The following is a 21,471-nucleotide window of genomic DNA, read 5'->3' as shown; positions in this document are numbered from 1 at the left end:
TTGTCCATCAATGCAAAGTATGCATCAAGAAGGCCTTTTTAAAACTCTGACAGTACAATTTCATTATTTCAGTAAATCAGCAATTAACCTGTAGGCTTTGCAAATAAACATCTGAAGCATTAAATGGAGATTAACTACCTTTACCCACATGAGTACTGGTGAAGTAACTGTCAACCCATCAGCATGGATATGAACCCCTCCTTGGGTCCTGCATGAATTCACAGGGGAGAAGTGTTATGTATTAATTGCCAAAAGAAACTCAATTATTTTATTATCATTTTAAAAAAATCATAATCATTATCTCCATGACGAAAGTGTTACCTGAATTCCTTAAGTTCACTGTCAAACTGCACATTATTCTGGTGAATCAAATTAAGGTCTTCGTGGATGGCTACAACTTTCAGCTGCATATGGAGATGTATGTTGTAAAACAATAAGATAACAAAATGACAAGACTAGTAATACAAACAAATGTTTGATAGATGCAATGCAATTTGTTCGTGTCCAAAATGCATTCCCACATAATAAACTTAGGAATTCCTGAAAAAAGGCCGTTTTTGACACTTAATATTGGCAGTTATGTTTGTGAGGGTAGGAAAGTTTCATCACGGGACTTTGTTTTCTTTCTTCTTTTTTTGTTTTGTTTGGTCAGCATGAAAGTCGGTTGGATACAGGTTAGCCTACTCGATTACGACTTCAAACCTGTACTTAGGCTGCGGGGGGTAGCATGAAACTTACAGCAGCCTATATATATCCCGTGCAAACTGGCATGGGATACAGTATGACTGATGTAAGGCCTATGTCATTGTAAACCAACCCTCTATTGTCAATATTCTTGCAGTTGTAGCCTACACTCTGATTTGGGTCATGGCGAAATTAATCAAACTGTTTTGTCTTATCAGCACTTGAGGTGCAAAGTCCAGTTTTCATTGAGAACAGGTTGGGTGCTGACTAAAAGCTGGCTGGCTGGCATGAATAACTTTCTACATAACATTCTAATCTACTGAAAAATGTAACCTAGGCTACTCTGCGGACACAACTAGGCTACAGCACTGAACAGAAACCTTTACTGTCCATAGTTACTGTCTGACTAACAGCCGCCGCCTTGCAGTTCTTCCGCCTTTTTCCTTTCCCCCACAATGCGTGTTGACATAGGTATCCTGCTTGATAACGTGCTACGCAGGCCACAGTAAACACGCCACGTAAGCTACTCAAGGAATTCTGGCCCTACCTGCTGGGTGCTGAAATCAAATCCCAGGTAACAAGAACCCCTTGATGCCGCCATCGCAAACTACAGATCTTTAGAAAGCGCTGATAGGCACGTGGATTTCATCGCGTCTCCAATGCCTCCAACTATTTAAAGGGGCCGCGTGTGCACGAGAGAGATAGAGAGAAAGTGTGTGTGTTTGATAGGAAATTCTTGCAAACAATTCATGGAAGTAGGATTTTTTGTGAAGTGGGGCATGCTCACACTGTAAGTGCACGATGCACATTGCACTGTTATTTAATGATGAAGGCTATTTCCATTAGTTCCTCTAGCCCAGTGGTCCCCAAACTACGGCCCGCGGGCCGAATACGGCCCACCGCCTCATTTTGAGTGGCCCCCCAAAACATGTCCGTGGTATATAGCATCTGGCCCGCATGGGAGCACCACATCGCCAAACTATGACCTCCGTAATTTCCCCCATTCATTCTCTATGGCGAGACTTAAAGGTAAACTATGCAGTATTGGCAATTTCCTTACTGTTTTCTCGGTTTTTGCTTCTTTTTCGCTGGCTCTGTCATGTCTGAGAAACTCCATCGCTACCTTTTTCTAGCCGGTGCCTGGCGTGTATATGTATTTGAATGCAGTAAAGCAATTCGTTACACTCGTTATACTTCCTGACACTGAGGCCGTCGGCCCGCCGGCCCACAGTTGCAAGGGTGGTTTTTCCACTCAGGTGGAAGCGAGACGGCCACCATTCAACCCGAAAAAAGTCATATAACCATTCCAATGACTCTGAAGCTGTTAAATGAAGGTAAATTAAGCTAAAAAAAAAAACGTGCACATTAAGCTAAAAATCCTGCATAGTGTGCCTTTAACAATACACGTGAAATACTCTTTTTGTCCACTGGTGGTTGTTTTGGCGCTGTTTCGCGTTTGCTATCGAAAACAGAATGAAATGTAGGCCTACCTGCAAACAATGTAGGCCTATGCTGACTGCATCAGTGCTCAAAGTATTCTAAAAGTTTATCAATTAATTGTTAATAACTAACTAACTTCTATTCAAGTCATATTTCTGGGACTTTCTGGGATAATTATTATTATTATTATTATTATTATTATTTATCCACTCGTTCAAATGTTCATAGAGTTCACAAAGTTCTCATCAGGTGATTTCAGATGTTTTTGCCAGCACTTCATAAAACTCTCATAGTTTGAGAACTTTGAATTATTTGTAGGATATTGCTTGTTCACAACTTGAGCTGTGTATGCAGACACAGAGTTCAGACAGAGAGAATTGAATAAAATACTTTTGGGACTCCTGCTAATACTTTTGGGAATGCTAAAGTCTTTTTATTAGTATTATTTCATTTGAGCTACATTTTACACTGGCATGTATACATACATATGGCATGATGGCAACATAAACACAGCTAACAATGGTATTAAATTGCAGTAGCCGATGATTAAATGTAATGGAATATTCAACTAAGGTCGACTGCTGTTGTTCACAGCACTAAGCTATTTATGGTTACTGATATACTCCGAGTCTCTGGCACTCTGTTAGAGCCAGGCATAGTGAGCTGGCCCTCAGAAGAAAAAGTTTGGGGACCACTGCTCTAGCCCATCAACATGGTAGCCCTCTCTGTTGAGGACCTTTTGCAAAAAGTAAAATATCATAATCTTTGGACATCAGGAAGGGTGAATGCATTTGACCTACTATTTGAATGTGATTCTTACTATGTGGATGATACTTAAAGGGAACAACTTTAAGATGAAAAGGACTCCAATAGGCAGTACTTGAATTATTCTAGCAGGGCTTTAGAACATTGCTTTTCTCACAATGTATAAAACGTCAGGATCTTTGAAACAAAAGGTAATTTGGAGATGGGCCTATAGTTTTTCAGGTCACTGGAATCAAGACTGGGCTTCTTTAGCAGAGGTTGGACCAACTACAGCGGACAACTGCAGCAAATAAGGACCTATAATGGCCTAAACAACTAGGCAAATTATGTTAAAAACATCCTTAAACAAGTGTGAAGGTGGCAAGAGGAGGATTTCATATGAGAGATCAATTCAAATAGCTGGAGGATGAAACAGGTTGAAACTGCTGAAGGCAGCTGGGTGAGAGTTTTATCACCGAGGGATCAGAATCTGAGGATAAAATTTGAGGAGGAAGGAAGGAAAAGGAAGTCATGTGCAGTATTATGCCTACAAATGCTGATCTAGTGGTATCACCCACTTTTCTGGTTTGGTTTCATAATTGCATGTATACTGCTTTTTAATTCTGTTCCATAAGAGCCCTGCAGTCCGATGCAAATGTTTAAGTATCGTACCAGGGGCTCAGATTATCAGATTTTGAAGAAAATAATCGTACAGGAGTTACACATGTGCAGTTTAATGTTGCTGATTGGATCATGAACAGCCACAGCAACGAAGAAGAATGAGCGAAGAATTAGCTACCTGTTGGTATTTGTTGGTACCTTCATCAACAGTTTGCGTTTTGTTTGGATGAATATGTTGCTGATCGGATCCAATGCAGTTTTGGATATTTTATCTCTAGAGCTCTCTCTATGGTCACGGAATATCTATAGTTGACCTTCCCCCTTGCCATGAGGCATGCACCTTTTCCTCTCCCTCCCCCTCTCTCATGCACTCACACACACGATGGCAAAGCATCCTCTTTGTGACAGGTCCCTTAACAAGCACATAGCCCATTTTGTAGGCCTAGTCTATGAAAATAATTGCTATCACTCAGTTCTTGGATTAACACCCCAGCGGTGGGGTAAAACGCCCCCCAAGGGTGGGGTAAAATGCCCCCACCCTGTCAAAGCAATGCCCCTCATAAGTAAGTATTAAGTATAAGTATATATACTTTTTTGATCCTGTGAGGGAAATTTAGTCTCTGCATTTATCCCAATCCGTGAATTAGTGAAACACTCGGGGAGCAGTGAGGGGTTAGGTGCCTTGCTCAAGGGCACTTCAGCCGTTCCTGCTGGTCAGGGATCGAACCGGCAACCCTCCGGTTACAAGTCCGAGGCGCTAACCAGCAGGCCACGGCTGCCCCACCAACTTTCATACATTAATAGCAAAACCAAAAGTAAACAACTAAAGTAAACACAATATATTGTGGAGCAATAAAATATAATCAATAAATTGATTACAAGCTACTATATTTGATCAATATATTGAATAGCCAACTCTGTTTTAGTGACTGCTGAAAAACACTTGCCTAAAAATCCATTTTTCTTTTGTTTTCTTGAAGTACAGAGCATGCATCCATTTTATGGTGGGTAGGCCTACTTGTACATCACCAATGTCAACATAGTGCATAGAATAAAAACAACATTTTACTTCATCTAGTGATTAGTTTGTGAAATATAGGAGGGGGGGGGCGTTTTCCCCCACTCTACCCTAACTTCAGCACCGCTATCATCATTTGCTTTGCTTTCTGTTGCTTTCTTTCTTGCCTTCCAACAATTTGATCAATTTCATCAAAATGTAAACAGACGCCTATTTTATGAAATATGACTACTATTTACATACATGTTTGTTACTATCTTCTTTCAGAACATAGCCTATACTAGAAAGAATTGGTGAGTTGAGCTGCTTATACGTTTTTTCCCCCCATTAGAGGGCATTTAGGTGAAAGTTGTAGTTAGATTACATATTCCTGATTGTACACAAATTTAAATGTAGCCTAGGACAAGTATTTCAACATTCTGTCCAGGCAGGTAGCCTACCATAACAAAGACTTGCTTATAGCCTAAATGCTTGACTGTTGCTTTCCATCAACCTTTAAACGTCCTCGAATGTTTGCTCTTCCATGTAATGCCTGTGCCCACAAAGTATACAATGACCACGTAGGCCTACACAGAGATAGCCTGGGTTTATTGAGCTCATTCTAAATACTGCTGCCCATATCAAAGGAAACACATTTCAGATCGATGCTGACAGGATGTTGTCATGCTGTTGTTCAAATTTGACGTGTCCGTGGAAACAAGTGATAAGGACGGATGAATTCCGCCAAGAGACGGCGGACGGGCGTCAATTGTACACGGAAGACGGCGCCCAAACTCTTGAAAGTACGAGGATGGATATTGCGCTTCTGAAAGAGCAATATAATTGGATTAAGGAGAAACAAAGACAGGAGACCTGCGTTGTTGTTTTTAAGAAAGGTAAATAGCACCCAGATTTTGTCAACTTGTGTAGAGGAAGTTTTGTCATGGTTATGAGCAGAGATTCTTCCAATCTGGCGTTTGTTTGTTTTGTTACCATTTGATGATAGTTCGATGTATTGGTAGGGAAAGTGCAGAGCCATATAAAGGTAGCCTACCTTTATACGGCTCTGGGCAAGTGTATAGGCTAGCCTACATTATTATGACTTATTATTACACGGCTTATCATAATGCTGAAGAATGCTCCATTCACTTAAATGGGCCTTCCCAACGTTCGGTGGTCTGCTAATTCTCAATAACAGACCGTTGCTAAGTATAACAGCCCGCTGTCAAGGAAAATGGGTTTTGTGCTTCTATTACTATTTCACGTCTTTCATATCACTACGCAAAGACTGGAACTTCATTCAAAAGTGAAAGCGCGTCGGAGTCCCGTTCGCCCTGTCTGGACTTATTTTCCCAATTATGACCGGCGATTACATGATCCCTTACGCATAAGATTGATATGATTGTATGCGGGTTTTTTTTATCTAGGCTACTGTTAGTGAAGTATTTCAAGTTCCATATGAGTCCAACTCTCTCTCTCTCTCTCTCTCTCTCTCTCTCTCTCTCTCAGATATGTAGGCTACATGTTGACTGACTCCCCAATTGCTTTGTATTGCATTGAACCAAGAGTCAGAGAAGAATATGGGTACACTAAACCAAAGTGTGTCTGTAATTAAAGTTTCCTGAAAAATCAAGTTTGTTTTTCTTTTCTTTTCTCCCAGCATCAACCAGTGAAGAGATCATTGTAAAATCTCCTGTCAGTGTGGTTCCCATGCACCAAGCGATGAGGAGGCGGCCACTTGAAAGGCAGCTGTCCGTGCAAGAAGTCCAGTCTGACATTTTCCAGGATCAAGGCAACTCCCTGTGGCGCACACACCTAGGGCTCCACAGGAACGGCTGTGCAGTCAGTGGTGTTGGCTCATATCATAACCAGGATCCCTTTGCAATCCAAAGTAATCTGTTTAGGGAGTCCTCTTTGGAGAGCACTGAATCAAGTGAGAAACTGACCAGTGACCCTGAGGAACTAGATGGCTCTGTGAGCCTGGGGAGTAGCACCAGCGGACTGGAGGCTGGGGACAGCAAACCCTCCAGAAAATACTCCGCACCATCTGTTTTGTCCAGACAGTCAAGCCTGGTCAGAAGCCGTCCCACTCAAGCCCTTTCCACTGCTCGCCACTACCCGTTTCCCCAGCTCAAGTGCCCAAGGAAGTCTGAGGCCGCAATGAGACTTGGAATGTACTCATCATTTTAGCCACAAGCTGGAGAGCACTTTAAGCCTGTACATAAGAAACTGCCTGCCATGAAACAGTCTTAGAATGGCAAAATGCTTTTCTTACAGTAAAATAAATATCTCCTCGCAGCACCAATGAAATTTCACTCTTGTGTTTTGTGGTCAGTGTGTAGATGACTGGCATTGTGCATGAGGCCTTGACACTATTTAGCTTTTCACTATTTTTACCTTGACACTATTTCGCTTTTCACCTTGACACTATTTCTTTAACCTATGTTAATGTACACCCCGACAACAGTAAGTGTTCCAAAGCTAAATTATTTGTTCTTTGGAAGATTATAAAAAGCACCAAGGATATTCAAAGGAAAATGAAGGTAGAGGAATATTTAGAGGTGAAATAACGTTTTGTTTTTGTATTTTGCTTTTCAGACAAATCCTTAATCCTACATTTCTGTGAACTTTCAAGAAATGTTGGTTGATCTATCCTACAGCTCCCTCTAGTGTTCAAAGTATGACCACATCACTCAGCAGAATGTGATGAAATAAGTTTCCCTTAGTGTATGCTAACAGTAATTCTGTTCTAATGGAACCGATTGTTCTAAAGGAACTGACTTGAATGTACACCATCAAGTTTTAATATATCACCTTTGTTTGAATATACTGGTTGGTTAGTTGTTTTTATGTTACAATTGACCCATTGTGGCAACATATGCTCTTGTAAATCGCTGCCCTACTGTACATTGCATGACTTTACACTCTTTACTGCTATGAAAGAAACTGACTAGTGCTCAGTGATGGAAGTGGTTTAGAGTCCAAATATTGATTCATTCCATATTAACCAAAGTATATTTTCTGTTTAGTGCAACCAGTGATGAAAATATAATTACAAATTACAAATATTGATGCTCAGTTTTATTTATTTCACAACTCAGGCCTCAGACACTATTTCCCTTGTCACTGACTTTAAGGCATCAATGAAGTTGGTCTCATGAGATTCCAGCTTTGCTTTCTGGCAGAAGAATGGAGGAATGAAATCCATGGGGTTCATTATGCCAAGCAGGATGTTGTAATAGCTGTTGCACAAAGGGAAAAAAGCATTTCAATTGTAGCCCATACAGTAGAGTACTGATGTGTTAGCATGATTAAAGAGTCGATTGAAGTACCTGATGGATGTCCAGTGGGTCTGTGGGGTGTAGAGTAGGTTGGTCATTGGCAGACAGCCGAATTCAGTGAAGGTAGACTGGTAATAGCCTGCGGATCAAGATTTGTCACAAGATTTTCCTTGGGCTAACAACTAGAGGGTCACACACAAGGGCAAGATTCATAAACCTACACACTTAAGCTATAAACTTTTAGGGTCAGTTTCCTAAACATGGATTAAATCTAGTCATGGACTAAAAAATAACTTTAATGGAGACTTTCTTCGGATAGCATTATTTGGTAAATCCAGTTTATCATAAAAGTATTTTTTTTAATCGTAAATGTAATTGAGAAAGAGTGAAATGTATTCTGCTTTGAATTACTGATATATAGATATTATTGAGAAAAATGCAATGTACATGTAATGGAGGACAATATGTAATGTGTTACTACTCACTGATGTACCGTTTCCCTGGTGAATTGCCCCCTTCCAGCTGTTGACCAGTACATCCATTCCTGACAAAGAGGAGGAGCCTGCAACCACCTGACCCGCCTGAGTCGCGCCTTCTGGGACTCCCAGAGGGATGAAATCAGAATTCATCAGACGTTTCTTACAGGTCCATTTAGAATAATCAATATTATTAAGAACACCCTGCAGAGAGGAAAACAAAAAATATATAAAATAATCCAATCTCCAAACCATGGACCATCAACACTATTAATTCTGCTGATTTCATGCAGGTTCTTACACTACACAAGAAAATTACATTTGAAATTAACTTTTTTTGGTGAAATATGTTTTTTTAGTAGTTGCGATAGATGTGCTATAGAAGACATTTTACAAATTAATGATACACCACCTGAATTGTCACATGCATGACTTACTTACCTCATTGTAAAGGATAAGTAGATCCTTTGCTGATGGCTTATTGTTGACAATTCCCATATTCCTGATATGGAGCTGTTTTCCAAGGCCATCATATGTAAACCTTCCATTCAACATAACGCCACCTTCATTTCCACTCTGAAGGTAGAAAGCAAGAATATTAATAGTAGTAGTTTCGTTGTAGTAATTTCGAGAGTATTAACCAATGATATTCAAAAAACATCTTTCTGTATCAATACATTTAAACATAATGTACCAGTGAGAACCTCCCATCCAGCAGAGGAGATGACACTAGAAATTATTTAAGAAATGGTGAAAAGGTAAAAAATAGCACAGCGTCATATAGTAATGCTGAGAGCAACTTCCATGGATTTCCTTTAGGCCTACTAACGTGTATATGGGAAAACATGTTTATAAATGGAGCAATAGTCTGTAAACAGTATTTTAGAACAAAACATATAGTATGTGATAAGTGAAAGAACATATAAATGAGAAATAAAGGACAACTGAGATTCAATAACAGTAATGTGTAATGTGTAATATTCTTGTAAGTCTGCTATAGACCTGAGATATGTAACTCACCACAAGGTTTAGGGGTGGGAGCAGCCCATGTGCCAAAAGCCAGGCACAGACTTGCAAGAACCACAGGGAGAGTCTTCATGGCTATCGAGAGGTGAAAGCAGAAGCGCAAAGCACCTGCTGGTCTCTCACGTTTCAAAATAGTACCAGAAGTAAAATAAAATGACAAAACTCCAAGCAACAACTTTAAAAATGGGAAAAAGAGAGATCATGGATCAAAGCATGACATTCAAATTCAAGTGTTTGTCTGTTTTCCCTCACAGGGTTTATTGCGTTGTTTTTTTTTTTTTTATCTTTACAAGAATGAGTCCAGATGTGAAGTTCTCACAGGCAGGGTTGGGAATTCCAGCATTCCAGCTCTGCACACACACACACAAATACAGTATGCTTTGAGTCTGAGTCTACTGTATGCCCCTAAATGTGAACCTATTTGAGGATTTTATATGTATTTTACCATAATTAATTTAATCTCCATCTTGAAAGGTAATTTAATTCAATTCCTTATTCAAGAGCAAATGTTGCCACAATGGGTGAAACTGATCTGGCAATATGTAACCTACAACATCTGGTAGTGGTAACATAAAACAACTATCGATCTAGTACGTTCATAACAAAGGTCATAGGCTGTGGCGACACTTAGGGTGATCCTCTGAGGATGAGCAGTGGTGAAGAGCTGCCGTGGTTTCTGACCAAACTAATATCTTCTGATCTGGGTCCTCAATGTTGTTCAGCGTGCATGCACACACACACACACACACTTGCACGCACACACACGCACATGCACACAAGAATAATTTTCCTTTTTAATTGTCCTGATTACTGAGTAGTGACAGATCAACTGGTAGTGAAGTATTTCATGGTCAGTTAGCTCTCTCTCTCTTTTCCCCACTCTCTTTCACTCCTACACACACACACACACACACACACACACACACACACACACACACACGCTTGCTTATGGAAGTCCATGACATCTGATGATGACGTGCACTTTTGTCTTTTAGCAGTGAATTTTCTGACGACTGAAGAGTCCTATCCTCCACCCACAGGTCCTATTGAATGTGTGCAAGGCCTATAAAAAGTAGTCACCCTCCCTTGGATATTTCCACTTTTACTGCTTTTATAAATCTTGATCAATTTTATTTGGCCATTTTTTACAATATTTAACAAAAATCTCGTCTTTAATGTCAAAGTGAAAGCAAATTTCTACAAAGTCATGTTAATTAATTAAAAATATGGTAAGGCACTGGTCCAATTAGCAGTGAATGCTATTTATACCCTGGTGCAATTAGAAGTGAATTCTATTCGTACCCCGTCTGCTACAAATATCAATGTATGCTATTCGTACCCCTGTGCATTTACTCTGGCATATTGATCACACAATGTAAAAAATAAATAAAAAAATGAGCAACATGTTTTTGTTGTTACGTCACAGGGTGTGAATAGCTCAGCTGTGTAATAGACACTCTGAATAAGGTATGTTGTTTGCATCAATGTATAGTTAAAAGTGGATGCTATTGTACCCTGGTGTATATAGTATTGTATGCTATTTATACCCTGGTGCATGAACTAGCTAATTGTTGCAATCAATGCCAAAACCTTTCAGACCTTAAAAATATATAGTTGAAAATAAGTGATTGCATAAATTCATCAAGTCATCACCTTTGGCTGCAATTAAAGCGCTCAAGGTCTGTCAGATTGGAAGGGAATTGCGTGTGAACAGACCTTTTTATGTCCAGCCACAGATTTTCTATATGAGAAAATATAGAAATATGAGGTCGGAGCTTTGACTCGGCCACTCCAGAATATTCACCTGTGTAGTTTTCGCTGTAGGTTTCGGCTCATTGTCTTGCTGGAGAGTAATCTTCTCATAAGCTGTAGTTCTCTTGCAGACTGAATCTGTCCTCCAGGGTTTCCATATATTTTGCTGAATTCAATTTACTTTTACCTTTACAAGCATTCCAGGGCCTGCTGTCGAGAAATATCCTCACAGCATGATGCACCATCCTTCAAATTAGGAATGGCGGGTTTTTGGTGATGTGAAGTGTTTGGTGTCCACCAAAAATAGCATCTAGTCTGATGTTCAAAAAGCTGAATTTTGGTCTCATCAGACCAACAAACCTTTCATTTGACCTTGGAGTCTCCTACTTGTCTTTGGGCGAACTTTAGTAGAGATTTAATAAGTACATGTACATAATACTAATTGCCACTCACCCATAGCGCTTTGACTTGTGAAGAACTCAGGCAAAAGTATATTGCATAGTTTCTCCCATCTCAGTTGCTGACGCTTTTTTGACCAGTGACTGGACCTTCCAGACACAAGTGTCGTTATATTACTAGACTATACACATTCAGGCAATCTCCATTTCCCTAATTACAGTGCATGAAAATGCACTGTTCTGTTATCCGAAGTCTTCTTCTTATTACAGTGCATGAAAATGCACTGTACTGTTCTTCCTAGGCTTCTTATTATTATTATTTTTCAACCATTTATTTAAACTTCATTCAAACTATGTCTTACTTAGGACATCTGGGCTTTGTATTTTTCATCTTTGTAACTTTTATACTTTTTAAACTATTTATTAAAAACTACTCAAAATTTCCCCATAGACTTAACATTAGGTTGATGACATCACAATGGGCTAATTAACTTGATTTGCACCTGTATCAACTTCCAGCTGCTCATCTAGGCCCCATCAAAGAGCCTGTTCAACTGATTGATTGATTGATTAAACTATTAATTAAAAACTATTAGGCCTTTATGACATCACAGCAATTAGAATATTGTGCCAGGTGGCCAGGCCACCTGCATCAACTGTCAGTTTCTCAGGCTTTAAGCATACAGTCTCATTCTCTTAATATAAGACTACACATCCTGTTCAACTGTTTCAACTGTTCAGTCTTTCTAACTATACTAAACCTCATCTACCTAGCAAATAATTCTACCATTTAAACTATCCACCTATTTAACTGTTCAGTCATTCCAACTATATTAAACCTTATCTACCTAGCAAATAATTTAACCATTTAAACTATCCACCTATTTAACTGTTCAGTCATTCTAACTATATTAAACCTCATCTACCTAGCAACCAATATAGTTTGTTTTTACTCTGTATGATATTTTACATCATATTTTTTGCATTTTCATGCACTGTATTTCCTTCAGGAAATGCTTTTCTAGTTATTATTATTATTACAGTGCATGAAAATGCACTGTTCTGTTATCCAAAGTCTTCTTCTTCTTCTTCTTCTTCTTATTCTTCCCACCACATTTCTGCATCTAATTCAGCTTCAACCATTTAACGTAGAAACTTTGTTCAAACTTTGTAACGTAGGTCTTGAAAAGGACACTTGAGGAATGTATTTTTCACTTTTGTAAACTTTATACTTTTTGAGATATTAACAACAAACAAGCTTATTTTTCCCCACAGACTTTGCATTGGCACTATGACATCACAATGGGCTAATTAACTTGATTTGCACCTGTATCATCTTCCAGCTGCTCAACTAGGACCCATCAAAGGGCCAGTTAAACTGATTGCACCTGTATCAACTGATTTCTGCTCAACTAGGCCAACTCTCTCTGTGTCTCTCCATTCTACAAGGATATAAGGCACATTCCATCCAACTTTCTATTCATCCTCTTCAAACCATTCACTCATCCACTCATTAAACTATCCATCAACATCCATTAAACAATCTGCCTATCAACATCCATTCAACTTTCGGTCTATCAACATCCATTTCACTATCTACATTCAACTTTTAAACTATATACTCTGTCTCAGGCTTTAAGCATACAATCTGGCTCTCTTAAGGCGAGACACTACAGGTGAATAGGGTAAAATTTTAAAATAATAGACATCACCATGAAACTTCCTCAGTTGATTACTTACACAAGTATGAACAAAAAATGTATTACAAGTTTTTGAAATTCGAATGTCTAATTATGCAAATTAGGCATTATCTCATTAAATATGCGCACATTTGCATATATTTTCGGTAGATAGATCTGAACATATGATGAAGCCAGGTGCAAAATTATTTTTTCATTTTGTTTGCATACAAGATAAAAATAAAATTACAGAGGGATTTCAGGATATCTGCTTTCATTACCTAGGAAATCAGAATATACTGTCCATAGCCTTAAAAAATCGATTTTTGCCAATTATTTTGGAATAAAATGTCACATAAATCAGGCCAGGAATGATTTATTAACAAATCCCTCTGTAAATATCTTCAGAGCACTGCTAAGTGTATATCTGGAAAGTTTGGTGTACATAGGTGCTACATAGGCTGAGATGTATCTACTGGAAAATGAGAAAAACTCAATTTGAGAAAACAGCCTTGGAACACAGACAAGAGATTCCGTTCTCAGCCTAGACTCACCTTTGAACTTTCGCGATTGGTTGCGGTTACAAAGGAAGTGTCCATATTTGGATAGCACAACATCATGCAGGAAAAACAGAGCTTTCCAACAGTACTACACATGTTATGTTTTGTAGCACGGTCGCGGTAGAGCATGGAACGTTAGAAGACTAACTTTTGGTGAATTTAGGAGAAATATACAGGCGCGAGTAGACAAAATGTAATGAAATAAACACCTAAATGTGTAAATCGGGCTTTGTTGTTGTAGTAGTGTGAAAGAATACATGCTAAGGTAGAAAATTAGCCCAAAATCTCGAAATTGACCAGTGCATGAAAAAACGATGTTTTCACCTGCCGTGTCTCGCCTTTAAAGGAGAATTCGTGTGATTTTTTTGACCTAAAGTGTGCTTGAAACATGATACCAAAAGCTAGTTGTGAGCTACCAACATTCAAAATATAATTCATAGGCCATCTCTGGGGCTTGTCCCCTGCATTTCCCAAAATCTAATCCATATCATAGTTAGCCGATGTTACCAACATTCTAAAAAATAATTGCGTGCTAAATGCATGGATTCCAGTTGCTGCTACTGGAAGAAACTTTTGGAATCCTTGCATTTTAAATTTCCACAGAATTATTTTTGGAATCTGATCCCTGTAAATCATACCTGTTCATTCTTACCATTGTAGCATCGGCTAACTTCGATTTTATCGTGACTAAATTCAAGATGGTTTCAAACGCTTTAGGCTAAACTTAGATTGAAAATACTGTCTGTATAAATCGCCTTGATAAGTAAACTACCAAGGCTTTTTCAAAGTTCTCAATGTCTCATTTTAAATGTCATCACCTGTGTTGGGCTGGCTCCCCTAGAATTGAAGTGTTAATCCAATGAAGCTTGAATGGAGATACATTGAGCCTTATCAACCACAAAGGAAACTTAGATCATCCAAATGGTGTAAAACAGTGATTTATTTGCATGGTTAGTAAATATTTTAAAAAGATCTGACCTGTACAGGAAAGCTTTTAGCACCACCATTTTGAAAAAGCTGTTGGTAGCGGATGGGCTCCCCTATTAAGTCAGGTTCTGCTCTAACTTGCCACAGATTTTGGAGGGTTAAGGCAGGGGACATTTTCTATATTTTTGAGATGGCCTATGAGATTATACATGCTCACACTGGTATCATGTTTAAAGCACACTTTAGGTCAATATCACACGGAATTCTCCTTTAAGACTACAGATTCTGTTAAACTATTTCCTCTGCCCACAACTGTTTCAAAATAAATGTCCTCACTACAATAATTCACTATTAAATAATTTAACTATTTAAACTACTCAACTATTTAACTGTTCAACCATTTCAACTGTCAGTTGTTATCAACTATGACTACAGCCAACTGTTTCCTCTGCCCACAACTGTCTCCAAATAAAAGTTTGTTTTGTATTTTATGTTAATATACAGTATGTTTTGCATTTTCATGCACTGGTAATTTCCTCGAAATAACATTTTCTAGTTATTCTTCCCACCAAATTTCTGCGTCTAATTCAGCTTCAACCGTTTAACGTAGAAACTTCGTTCAAACTTTGCAGCGTAGGTCTTGAAACTTGAGGAATGTATTTTTCACTTTTGTAAACTTTTTGATATATTAATAAAAAAACAAGCTTATTTTTCCACATAGACTTTGCATTGGCACTATGAAATCACAATGGGCTAATTAACTTGATTTGCACCTGTATCAACTTCCAGCTGCCCAACTAGGACCCATCAAAGGGCCAGTTGTTTTGCATTTTATGTTAATGTATGTTTTGCTTTTTCATGCACTGGTAATTTACTCAAAATTACATTTTCTAGTTGTGAGATTATTAGCACTAATTGGCTGGACATCTCTTGATTTAGGTCAGTTATTTTAAGGGGGGTAAATATTTATGCAATCACCTATTTTACACTATATCATACACTATCATAAATTAAGATTACTTGGTAACACTTTATAATAACTACACACAATTCATCATTTATTAAGCCTTTGTTACTTATTAGTTAATGGTTTGTTCATCATTAGTAATTTCTTGTTCATGCATAATTTATCATCAGTAAAGCATTTGTTCACACAATTATAAATGGTTTGTTCATAGTAAATAAGCCTATCCAAAAAATATGTTTGTAAGTACATGATTTATACTTAATAAGTTATGAAACAACCGCTTATAATGAAATCATTTTCTTATTATAAACCAGTTGCAAACTATTACAAAATGCTTTGTTCATCATTTGTAAACTATTGTTCCTATGTTAATTCTCATAAATAAAGTATTTGTACACACAGTTATAAATGGTTTGTTCATAGTAAATAAGCCTATATCTAAAATATGTTTATGAATTATTGTTAATATTTAATACATTATGCAATATACACATGCACCAAAGATTAGTTAGGGTGAGGATACATATTTTATAAACCACTTCCTAATACTATAATTCATGATTAACTCAGGGGTTACAAGTGGTTAGTTAATGATATTTTGTGAGCTTATCTAAAGTGAGGACTTTATATGCCTTGCAACACATTTTCAAATGAGTTATAAAGATTACATTCATATTCATTCATTTAGCATACAAGCGACGTACACATGTCAATTAAATTGAAAAATAACTCATTTGTAAATGTGTTGCAAGGCATAAAACGTCCTCACTTTAGAGCTCACAAAATATCATTAACTAATCACTTGTAACTCCTGAGTTTAATTATTAATTATAGTATTAGTAAGTGGTTTATAAAATATGTATCCTCACCCTAACTAATCAGGTTGCCTCATGTTGCCCCATTACCCCCTGATGCAGGATTTCAGTTGGGGTATTTTTAGTCATGTTTTTCATTCCATTATGCACCATATTTAACAAATCTGCAGACAATTTTAGCACCTGGATTCTTCCTATATGGAGAAATAGTATTTAAATATGTGCAGAATTAATTTTGCCATTCTTTTCCTGAAATATTCAAGGTCTTCCCTGCAACAGACATTGCCTATATGGTAGTATATGTTGCTCAAAACCTGTATCCATCATTCAGAATTGATTGTGCTCGGCCAAATGTGCAAGGTGCCCATGCTGAAAGCACTAATAGTCCTCCACACCATCATATGTTGGGTTTGGAACTGAGCACTAAAACAAGTTGGATACTTGGATAGGCCCTCTCCTTTTTTAGCCCAGATGAGTCCATGATTTCCAAAAAGAATGGCAAATTTTGATTGGTTTACCACATGACCCTTTTCCATGTTACCTCAGTCCATTTTAAATAAACTCAGGCCCAGATAAGACAGTGGTATTTTCTGTATCATGTCTCAATGCAATTTTGGCTGTTTTGGCTGTTACAATTTTGGCTGCAGTTTATGAATTGAGTATCAAAATGTGCACATACACAATGGTTATCAGAGGTTTTCCTGAGCCCATACAATGACAGGTCTAGAAACAGGTCTGGAGTTGATGCAGTGCCATCTGAGGTCCAAAAGACCATGCCGATCCAATTTGTTTTTCAGCTCTTTCCCTTGTTTGCAAATATTTCTCTGGATATTTTAATAATATTATGTCTGGTAGATGATGAACTCCCCAAATACTTTTTGGGAGTTCTTTATCTACACAATTTTATGATAAGAAACATTAACATTACATTGTTTCATCATTTGTGCACACGGGTTTACACAGACTGATGAATACCCCTACATCTTTACTTAAGAGACCCTGTCTCTCTGGGATGCTCTTTTTCATACCCAATCATGTTGCCAGTTACCCTAATTAGTTCTGAAACATTTTGTTTTCTTTACCATTACACAACTTTTCCAGCATTTTGTTACCCCCATCCCAACTTTTTTTGAAACATGTTGTTGGTATCAAATTCAAAAATAACATATTTTCCATGAAATAGTCAAATTTGTCATTTTCAACATTTGATATGTCTGTCCTTTTGCAGTTAAATATGAGTAATTGAGTAACAGAATAATCTGTTTTTATTCACATTTTACACAACGTCCCAACTTTTTCTGTTTTGGGGTTGTACTACATGTATGTGCCGGTACTGATACTGCCAACAATGGTTGTGTTTCTTTTGCTGCCCAAAAGTTTTAGTATACAACTTGCTTCATAGATATGGTATTTCTGCACCAATAAATTGAGTCTTAGCCAGGCAAAGCCTTTCTGATTAGAACAGGGAAAGCTTCCTTTTTATCATAGGTCTGACAGCTTACATAGAACGGTGTTCTATGTTGTAAGAACACATTGAAATCATTGTTTTCTCTTGCAAACGTTAGGTGTTCAGTTATTTAGTGCAAATTGAGACAGTAACCACACACCGGGTTCACTGTGTAGCCACCTTACAACCAACATCAGGATGTTGGAATTTTCACTGAAGTATACCATTACTATAGCCTTAATCCAAGAAGATATAAGCCACAGGGATAGAAAGAGATTACACAAAAACTGAAAGAAAAAAAAAAAACCCTGAAAACACAACAACGGGATGATTTTCGTTAATCTTGGTTTAGAGGCTGAGAATGGACCAAGAGAACCAATTAATTTTTTAGTGGATCCAGATCAAGGGTTTTTCCCCTTCTTTAACATTGTGAGATAAGGCATATTAGACTTGGAAGTCTGCCCTGCTCTCTGTGCACCCTTCTGGTTGTCTGTGACTACAGATGTTCTCAGGCTGTAATCATTTGCAATCAGTGTCATAATGACTAACAGCAGCGATTCTAAAAATATTGATGTAGTAGCTGGGTTGGGGCCCAGACTCAGAGAGGAGTGCCACATAAACATAACATGTGGAAAGTAAAACAATACATATTAAAGCCTTAAATTCAATATCAAATTATGCATCATTATTAACCAAACTGTGTTATGTAAAGAATAATTGAATATACCTAATTTGACTTGATGAAGTAACTGTCAGGGACAGAAGACGACCCAAGAGCGCAAGTTCAAATTCAGAGTCTTTTTATTGAAGGGTTCAGGGGGGAAGAGGAGTGAGAGAAACGTGAGGTCTTGGAGGTTCCGGTTCCAGGGGTGCTAGGAGTGCCAGGGGTGTCAGGGGTTCTCGGGGCTCTGGGGTTTTCCAAGTCTCCGGGGGGTTCCAGTCCAAGGTGCTGAGTGTGTGTGTCCCCCAGTGATCGAGCGGCGTCTCGGGCTGAGGGTGGTGACGCGTCGGGGCTCGCTCGTCTGGTGGTCGGAGGCCTGGGGAATCACACACACACACAACAGCAAGGTGAACAGCAGGCAGTAGTACAGACCAGGGCTAGGCACTAAACGTGGTGAGAGACAGAAGGCAGATTCGAGTTACCGGGGGGGGCTGAAGATCGGAGAGTAATCGAGAAGATCCGGAAGGCAGGTCGGGATAACCGGGGCAGTAGAACAGGGAGGCAGTCAAGAAAGGATCCGAATCACAGGTAGGAGTCAGAGAGTAGACAGGCAGGTTACTGGTCCAGGTTTGAAGACGATCTGACAGGGCTTGGCTGAAAAACAGGGCTTTATATACTGGGAGAGGTTAGTGGAGAAATGCAGTGCAGCTGGCAGAGTAATAAGAGCAGAGTGGGGCAAGGTGAGGATGGTGAGTGGGAAATGCAGCGCAGCTGGCCAGGTAACAAGAGCAGAGCAGGGCGGAGCCAGGTGGAGCTTGTTAGGCAGAGTAGAGAGAGAGTGAGCAGAGTGGCAGAGAATTGAATCAATTAAGGTTGTTACCAGGGAGAGAGAATGCTCATGACAGGACCCCCTAAGGGACGGCCCCAGAAGTCCCAAGAACAACATCATGCCGGGAGGGTGGAGGGGAGCAGGCGGCGGGTCAGAACTCCTCCGGCGGTCCAGTGAGCATCCTCATCCTCAGAAGGAGCTGGAGGGTCACGGCGGGGGGAGACAGGACAGGTACTGAGACAGGATCAGGGTCAGGCACAGGACAGGAAGCCGGGCGGGCAGGACGGCTAGGGACCCCTCTGGGACGGCCCCTACGGATTGCAGGCTGATCAGGATGTAGTCGGTGGAAGTCAGTGATGAGGGTCCGGTCCACTATCCTCCTGGCCGGGATCCAGGTCCTCTCCTCCGGACCATATCCCTCCCAGTCAACGAGGTACTGGAGACCCCTACCCCGTCGCCTAGAGCGGAGCAGCCGCCGGACGGTGAAGACAGGACCGCCATCTAAGAGGCGCGGAGGAGGCGGCGGCGGAGCCGCAGGGACCAGGGGACTTTCATGGACCGGCTTGACCTTGGAGACGTGGAAGGTGGGATGGACCCGCATGGAAGTGGGCAACTGAAGCCGAACCGCCGTTGGACTGATGACTTTCTGCACAGGAAAAGGACCAATGAAGCGAGGGGCCAGCTTTCGTGATTCAACCCGCAGCGGCAGATCCCGGGCAGACAGCCAGACCTTCTGACCAACCCGGTAAGTAGGTGCTGGGGCCCTCCGTCGGTTGGCACCGACGGCGTAGCTGGTTCCTGACTTCAGGAGCATAGTGCGAGCCTGGGCCCAAGTGCGGCGGCAGCGGCGGGCATACGCAAGAGCAGACGGACAGGTGGCATCCGCTTCCTGGCTGGCAAACAGTGGGGGTTGATACCCGTAGACACACTGAAAGGGGGAGAGCCCGGTGGCGGAACTGGTGAGTGAATTATGGGCATATTCCACCCAGAGCAGGTGTTGAGCCCAGGCCCGGGGATTTTGGGAGGCCACGCACCTCAGTGCCTTCTCCAGCTCCTGGTTCATGCGTTCAGTTTGGCCGTTTGACTGCGGGTGGAATCCAGATGATAGGCTGGCGGTGGCCCCAAGGAGATGACAGAACTCCTTCCAAAAGGTTGCTGAGAATTGCGGCCCCCGGTCTGACACTATATCCTGGGGTAGGCCATGGATTCGAAACACATGTTCCAGGACCACCTGGGCAGTCTCCTTAGCAGAGGGTAGTTTAGGAAGAGGCACGAAGTGGGTCATCTTACTAAAGCGGTCAACAATGGTAAGGATGACTGTGTCCGTCAGAGGGTGGAAGACCCGTAACAAAGTCCAGTGAAACGTGGGACCAGGGCCACTTGGGTACGAGTAGGGGTTGCAGCAACCCAGCAGGAGGCTGGTTGGGGGTCTTGTTTCGGTTACAAGTGGGACAAGCTCGGATGAATTCTTGGACATCCCGTCTCATCCGCCGCCACCAGAACCGCTGGCGGACCAGATGAAGGTGCGAAAGTGATGCCGGGATGACAGGCCAGACGGGATTCGTGGCCCCACTGGATCACAGGTGACCTGAGATTTGCTGGAACAAACAGGCGGTTGGGGGGCTGGTGCTTGGGCCTGGCTGGTTCAGAAGAGCCTCCATGACCTGCTTCTCGATCTCCCAGGTGAGGGCCGCCACGACAAAGTGGCTGGGAAGAATGGGAGCTGGCATGGCGGTGATCTCGCCCTTCTGAAACATCCGGGAAAGGGCATCAGGTTTGATGTTGTGAGATCCCGGCGGTAGGAGAGCGTGAAATTGAAGGGTAAAGAACAGAGACCACCGCTGTTGACGGGAGTTCAGCCTCCTGGCTGTTTGGATATACTCCAGGTTTTGTGGTCTGTCCACACTACTTAATGGTTCCTTTGACCCCTCTAACCAGTGCCGCCATTCTTCAAGGGCGAAGCTTGACGGCCAGCAGCTCGCGGTTCCCAATGTCGTAGTTGCATTCGGCTGGGGTTAGCCGACGGGAGTAGAAGGCACAGGGGTGCATCTTGCCATCCTCGGCTGCTCTGAGAAAGCACTGCACCCACTCCCACGTCCGAAGCATCTACCTCCACCACAAACTGCCTTGCTGCATCTGGCATTTGGAGGATGGGAGCGGAGTGAAA

At 40.7% G+C, this 21,471-nt stretch overlaps 3 protein-coding genes across 5 annotated transcripts in view; 1 reads left to right on the top strand and 2 right to left on the bottom strand.

The window, feature by feature from the left end:
- Positions 1-1,345, bottom strand: part of xylb (xylulokinase homolog (H. influenzae)) — a 32,581-nt gene extending 31,236 nt beyond the window's left edge. Inside the window, exons 1-3 of one of the 3 annotated variants that reach the window (XM_048265648.1) lie at positions 1,232-1,345; positions 322-404; positions 139-208 (exon numbers count right to left, since the gene is read on the bottom strand). In XM_048265648.1, coding sequence (XP_048121605.1) covers positions 139-208; positions 322-404; positions 1,232-1,285 — 207 coding nt within the window. In that variant the 5' untranslated portion in view covers positions 1,286-1,345. Of the gene's footprint in view, positions 1-138; positions 209-321; positions 405-1,070; positions 1,197-1,231 lie in introns of those variants that run through there. The other 2 variants (XM_048265649.1, XM_048265650.1) reach the window with 2 other exon arrangements.
- Positions 1,346-5,206: 3,861 nt separating this feature from the next.
- Positions 5,207-6,796, top strand: LOC125309609 (uncharacterized protein C9orf152-like). The gene is made up of 2 exons (XM_048266644.1): positions 5,207-5,382; positions 6,147-6,796. Exons 1-2 carry the CDS (start codon positions 5,298-5,300, stop codon positions 6,674-6,676), a joined length of 615 nt encoding a protein of 204 aa, XP_048122601.1. The 5' UTR covers positions 5,207-5,297; the 3' UTR covers positions 6,677-6,796.
- A 787-nt stretch (positions 6,797-7,583) lies between these two features.
- LOC125309915 (ependymin-like) lies at positions 7,584-9,002 on the bottom strand. Its single transcript, XM_048267031.1, has 5 exons — positions 8,938-9,002; positions 8,685-8,819; positions 8,261-8,447; positions 7,819-7,906; positions 7,584-7,728 (listed from the first exon to the last, which is right to left on the bottom strand). The coding sequence occupies exons 2-5, from the start codon at positions 8,796-8,798 to the stop codon at positions 7,584-7,586; spliced, it is 534 nt and encodes a 177-aa protein (XP_048122988.1). The 5' UTR covers positions 8,799-8,819; positions 8,938-9,002.
- Between the last annotated feature and the right edge of the window lie 12,469 nt (positions 9,003-21,471).

The sequence above is a fragment of the Alosa alosa genome, chromosome 16 (assembly GCF_017589495.1).
Source record: "Alosa alosa isolate M-15738 ecotype Scorff River chromosome 16, AALO_Geno_1.1, whole genome shotgun sequence".
NCBI lineage: Eukaryota > Metazoa > Chordata > Actinopteri > Clupeiformes > Clupeidae > Alosa > Alosa alosa.
The sequence above is the reverse complement of the archived record's forward strand: the minus strand, read 5'-3'. Positions and strand labels throughout refer to the sequence as shown.

Bases quoted from the DNA above. Each gene is read 5' to 3' on its own strand.
- LOC125309609 (XM_048266644.1), top strand. From the start codon at position 5,298: ATGGATATTGCGCTTCTGAAAGAGCAATATAATTGGATTAAGGAGAAA. The intron at 5,383-6,146 runs GTAAATAGCACC...CTTTTCTCCCAG, and splicing joins CGTTGTTGTTTTTAAGAAAG to CATCAACCAGTGAAGAGATC.
- LOC125309915 (XM_048267031.1), bottom strand. From the start codon at position 8,798: ATGTTGAATGGAAGGTTTACATATGATGGCCTTGGAAAACAGCTCCAT. The intron at 8,448-8,684 runs GTAAGTAAGTCA...TCCTCTCTGCAG, and splicing joins TACTTATCCTTTACAATGAG to GGTGTTCTTAATAATATTGA. The intron at 7,907-8,260 runs GTACATCAGTGA...CTTGATCCGCAG, and splicing joins GGCAATTCACCAGGGAAACG to GCTATTACCAGTCTACCTTC.